Source organism: Leptonychotes weddellii, chromosome 5 (genome assembly GCF_054177405.1).
Source record: "Leptonychotes weddellii isolate Sample4059 chromosome 5, ASM5417740v2, whole genome shotgun sequence".
NCBI lineage: Eukaryota > Metazoa > Chordata > Mammalia > Carnivora > Phocidae > Leptonychotes > Leptonychotes weddellii.
Genome location: NC_138373.1, coordinates 76,417,490 through 76,423,091, shown reverse-complemented (window position 1 = coordinate 76,423,091; position 5,602 = coordinate 76,417,490). Strand labels below are relative to the sequence as shown.

At 42.0% G+C, this 5,602-nt stretch overlaps 1 protein-coding gene across 1 annotated transcript in view; it reads right to left on the bottom strand.

Annotated features, from left to right (window-relative positions):
• Nucleotides 1-734: 734 nt before the first annotated feature.
• DDX47 (DEAD-box helicase 47) overlaps nt 735-5,602 on the bottom strand; it is a 15,182-nt gene continuing 10,314 nt past the window's right edge. Inside the window, exons 9-11 of the mRNA XM_081821236.1 lie at nt 3,277-3,347; nt 2,585-2,714; nt 735-1,274 (exon numbers count right to left, since the gene is read on the bottom strand). Coding sequence (XP_081677362.1) covers nt 1,143-1,274; nt 2,585-2,714; nt 3,277-3,347 — 333 coding nt within the window. The 3' untranslated portion in view covers nt 735-1,142. The remainder of the gene's footprint in view (nt 1,275-2,584; nt 2,715-3,276; nt 3,348-5,602) is intronic.

The window sequence follows — 5,602 nt, the reverse complement described above, 5'->3', positions numbered from 1 at the left end:
TTTTGTCTCCAGGAGCTGATGGCCCAGATTTACTTCTCCTGAGTTACATCACCCAGTAGATGGAGACAAAAGAAAGGGTATTAGCCAATGAGCATCGATGACAAGGGGGTGAAATTGGGTCTTGGAATTACCCTTATTTTTGATGCTTCTTGATCTTAACTCTAGTTACGTGGGGATAAGAGTCTATATAAGAAACCAGTCTTCCTATCCAAGTGTTTAATCCAAGAAGCCAGGGAAGTGAATCTATTTAGTGATCTAACAGAATCTGCAGTCTTACTTACAGACTTTGGTCCATCACCAAAAAAAACACAACCTCCTTTTAAGCAGGACTTCCCTTTCAAAGCCATCCATCATCTTGTTCCTTTGTGGATCTTTTTTTTTTAAAGATTTTATTTATTTATTTGAGAGAGAATGAGAGACAGAGCACATGAGAGGGGGGAGGATCAGAGGGAGAAGCAGACTCCCTGCTGAGCAGGGAGCTCGATGCGGGAATTCAATCTGGGACTCCATGATCATGACCTGAGCCGAAGGCAGTTGCTCAACCAACTGAGCCACCCAGGCGCCCCCTTTGTGGATTTTTTTAAATCATAAATAATGTTTATCTTAATTATGGATGAGCAATGAATCTGCCACATAACTGCCACTCCCAGTTTCTTACCTATTAGCAAGATCTTACTTAAATCTCTAAAGTCCCTCAACCTATAAAGGTCTTCAAGGAGTCTGAATCTTTTAAAAATAATATTTAAATTTATTATTCCACATTAGGTCTAATGAAGCACAAGCTGAGACTGCTTAAAGTATCACCATTTTACAGACGTAGGAGCTTCCCTTTACAATAACAGGTCCAGCGTTTCATCAACCTAGTCCTTGACTTTCAGCTGAAAGAGCAAAAGGTCTACGTCAAGTGAAAGAAGAGCACATCCTACTCAGGTCGTTTCCAAGGACCCAAAGCTGACTTCAGTGCTAGAAAAGCCAGTCTGCAGTCATGGTGCTCTACAGAAGGGGAACGAGTACTGAGAGGAGGTTCTGGACATGATTCTGACAGATTCCGGTCTGAGGAACTCTGCCGGAGGAGGTTTCATTCTTTCCTACAATCCCCTTTTATGGAACAGAAGGCTGAAGTCGAGTCTTTGTAAGAGAAATTAACGGCCTTTCCGTTTCTTCCTTTTTCCTCCAGCCACCTTGTTCCTGACACCCATAGCACCCTCCGTGTCATCGTTGTCCCCAGCGTCCTCCCGCGTGCGTTTCTTCTTTTCCCCGTGCTCCCTTAACTCCTGCAAGAAAAGAGAAAGGATGGGAGTGAAAGTTACTGTCACAGAGGGTAACACATCCTGGTCTCCTCTCCCTAAACTCAAACACTAAGTAACTCCCTAACACCTCACATTCGCAAAGGGATAAGACCAAAATCCCAATACACAAAAATGTTTACATGAAAATTAAAACAATAAGCTATTATTTTCACATGGTAGCAAAGATTTAAGAGAATGGTAATACCTCTTATTGGTCAAGGTGTGGGGACATCCACATGTACTGTCACTGACAGTTTAAACTGCTACAGCTTTTCAGGGGGGAGGGGCGGGAAATCTGGCATTCTCTATGAATGCCCAACAATTAATTCGGCCCAACAATTAATTCTACTTCTAAGAACTTATTCAAAAGAAGCAAGTATGCAAAGCTATACATATTAGGATGTCCAACATGGTACCACTTAAAGTACAAAACATGTGAAAAAGCATAAACATGCACGAATAAAAGTCGTGTTATATATTCATAATGGAATTCTCTGTAGCCATTAAGAAGTGATCACATGGCTCTCTATTTGTTAAAACAGAAAAATGTTAATCATATACAGTTAGATAAAAATCTAAGTATGGCTAAAAAAGGAAAATTAGCCAAATGTTATCAATAGCCAAATGTTCTCTGTGCGGGATGGCTTATGTTTCCTTTGCTATTTTAATCTTTTCTGTATTTTCTGAAATTTTTTCCAATGTACATATAATACTTTTATAAACCAAAATACCAAAAAATTCCATGTAAGCAGGAAAACAAAAACAAGTCCACACATCGGCTACTCAGTTGCCTTATCTCTCAAACTAGAACTATAGGGAGCTAGGATTCTCCTTTAGAATCTTCCCGTATATCCCCACCACTATTATTACTGCTACTTACTATTAGTAACTATGCAGCTCACGTTAGCTTATCTGGTGCCAAAAAAAACCCTTGTACAGTATCAAGGTAATTATTATTCCCAATTTTTCAGGTGAGGAACTGATTCTGAGAGGTTAGATGCACTGTCCAAACCCACAATGTCCTATTCACAGCTGGGTCTTCTGATCTCAAATCCAAAGGTTTTCTTGCTACACATGAAACACGGAAGAGAGGCTGAGCATGTGGTCACTGTGGTCATACTGAGCCCAAACCCCTATTCAAATTACCTACCATCTCTATACCTTAGTATGCTCATCTTAAAATTGGATTAAAATAATACTGAGTTCCGTGGTTTGTTAGGAGGATTCATACAACAGCGTCTAGCACACAGCTAACACTGTTTGCATTTAAGTTGGTGAGAAAATAAGTTGCATACCATGCGAGCAAATCTCTGGGCTTCGGTCACACGTTCTGTCAGCATCATAACCTCATCATCCTGTGTTGGAAACACAGGCAATTTCTTCCCAATTAAGTGTTCTATGCGCTGGAAGAGTTCCACATCATACCTGAGGAAGGAAAATTGGCATGGCTTTGGTTGGCTGACAATGCAAATGTCTGTCCATTCCAAAAGTATACATTATGTGATATGATACAACAAAGGCCAGTTTTAAACACTACCAAACCCATTATTCCTCTTCGGAATACTGATTACATGCCATCTTCTGTACAGTCCACTAGAAACTGGCCAATGTATTCTTTACTCCCAGAAAAACCCTGGCTACATAAAAATTTGTTCCTTTTAGAAAGAAAACCAAAATAATTATTCTAATACTTTGAGTTGAGGGAAAGGTCACTGCGCTCCAGCTTCAGCAGCTGAAAAAAACAGCAGGGGTTTCTCTGTGTGCTTCTGTGTGCCAAACACCATACTAGATCTTCTACATGTGTATCACCAACCCTCATTAAGACCCTGCTAGGTAGGTATTATTTCCATTTTACAAATGATGAAAACAGCATGAGGGAGGTTAAGGGACGATTAGAGTAAATGGCAAAGTCAGGCGCCGAGTCAGTCGGCTCCAAAGCTCTGCTCTTTTCTCTCCATTGTTCTGCCCCTGAAGTCAATTCACTTACTGTGTGACAAAGGTGATAGCCTTTCCCGAACGCCCAGCTCGAGCAGTTCGACCTACTCGATGGATATAATCCTGAAACAAAAAGTGTAAATGTGAGTTACATAAAATATAAACAAAAAACTATGAACGTAGAGTTTTACCGCAAATCTCTGAAAGAAAATAGACTTGTGTTGAAACATGGAAAAATGGATTGGGCAACAGATTGAGATAAATCTACTTCCTCTTTTTTTTTTTTTTTTTTAAGATTTTATTTATTATTTATTTGAGAGAGAGAGAGCAAGCCATGAGCAGGAGGAAGGAGAAGCAGGCTCCCCGCTGAGCAGTGAGCCCAACATGGGGCTCGATCCCAGGACTGTGGGATCATGACCCATGCCGAAGGCAGATGCTTAACCCACTGAGCCACCGAGGTGCCCCTATTTCCTCTTTTTTATTCTCCTTGCAGCACTAAACTGACTCTTTTTTCTTTTCTTTTACAGAAAGACAAATCTAAAGCGTATCCACATGGTCTAAAGGAAAACAGCACTGGATCTAGAGGCAGACCTAGATATGGTTCTGGTCTTACCACCTACCAGCTACACCACTGTCTCCAAGTCACACAGTCTCTCTGAATTGGTTTCTCTCTATAAAACAGGATAGAAATGCATGCCCAAACTCAGAGTCATTGTCTAAATCAAATGAGACAGCAGTTAAACACAAAGCCAATAGATATTAGTTGTTTTGGGGGCAATTCTATCCTCACCAGGGAATATTTGGAAATGTCAATAAACATATCTGGTTGTGGGGCACCTGGGTGGCTCAGTTGGTTGAGCAACTGCCTTCGGCTCGGGTCATGATCCCGGGGTCCTGGGATCGAGCCCCGCATCGGGCTCCCTGCTTGGCGGGAAGCCTGCTTCTCCTCTCCCACTCCCCCTACTTGTGTTCCCTCTCTCGCTGTCTCTCTCTCTGTCAATTAATAAAATAAAATCTTTAAAAAAAATAAAAAATAAAAACATATTTTAAAAAAAAAAAAAAAACAACAACAACAACAAAAAAAACATATCTGGTTGTCACAATGTCACCTGTGTGTAGAGGCCAGGAATGCAGCTAAGCATCCTACAATGCAAAGGACAGCTCCACAGCAAAGAATCTGCTCGCCCAAAACGTTAAGGGTGCCAAAGCTGAGAAACCCTGAGATACACTAAGAACTACAAGCTTACCATTCCGAAGAAATGAGACTGACAAAGATCAGCATATGCTGCACCTACCCCTCTGGCTGTAAGCACCCAATACCTCTCTTTGGCTACTTTCTTTCACATTTATTAATATCACATCTTCAAGCACATGCAAGATAAAGAGAATGAATAAATCAAGAACTTTCCTAGTTTTTGATACTTAACTAATTGAGGACAAAATAAATAAATAAATAAAATGACATTGCGACTAAGGAGAGACAGAAAACATTCCATTAAGAAATACACTTTGGGGACGCCTGGGTGGCTCAGTTGGTTAAGCGACTGCCTTCGGCTCAGGTCATGATCCTGGAGTCCCGGAATCGAGTCCCGCATCGGGCTCCCTGCTCGGCGGGGGGTCTGCTTCTCCCTCTGACCCTCCCTCCTCTCATGCTATCTCATTCTCTCTCTCAAATAAATAAATAAAATCTTAAAAAAAAAAAAAAGAAATACACTTTGGGGGCACCTGGGTGGCTCAGTTGGTTAAGTGTCTGCCTTCGGCTCAGGTCATAATCCCAGAGTACAGGAATCGAGCCTCACACCAGGCTCCCTGCTCAGCGGGGGAAGTCTGCTTCTCCCTCTCCCTCTGCTCCTCCCACCACTCAACTCACTCTCTCTCAAATAAATAAATAAATAAATCTTAAAAAAAAAAAAAAAGAAAGAGGGGCGTATGGGTGGCTCAGTCGTTAAGCGTCTGCCTTCGGCTCAGGTCATGATCCCAGGGTCCTGGGATCGAGCCCCACATCGGCTCCCCGCTCAGCAGGAAGCTGCTTCTCCCTCTCCCACTCCCCTGCTGGTGTTCCCTCTCTCACTGTGTCTCTCTCTGTCAAATAAATAAATAAAATCTTTAAAAAAAAAAAAAAAGAAAGAAAGAAAGAAAGAAAGAAATACACTTTGGATACAATGGAATATTATTCAGCCATAAAAAAGAATTGAATCGGGGTGCCTGGGTGGCTCAGTTGTTAAGCGTCTGCCTTTGGCTCAGGTCATGGTCCCAGGGTCCTGGGATCGAAACCCCGCATCGGGCTCCCTCCTCTGCGGGAGGCCTGCTTTTCCCTCTCCCACTACCCCTGCTTGTGTTCCCTCTCTCGCTGTGTCTCTCTCTGTCAAATAAATAAA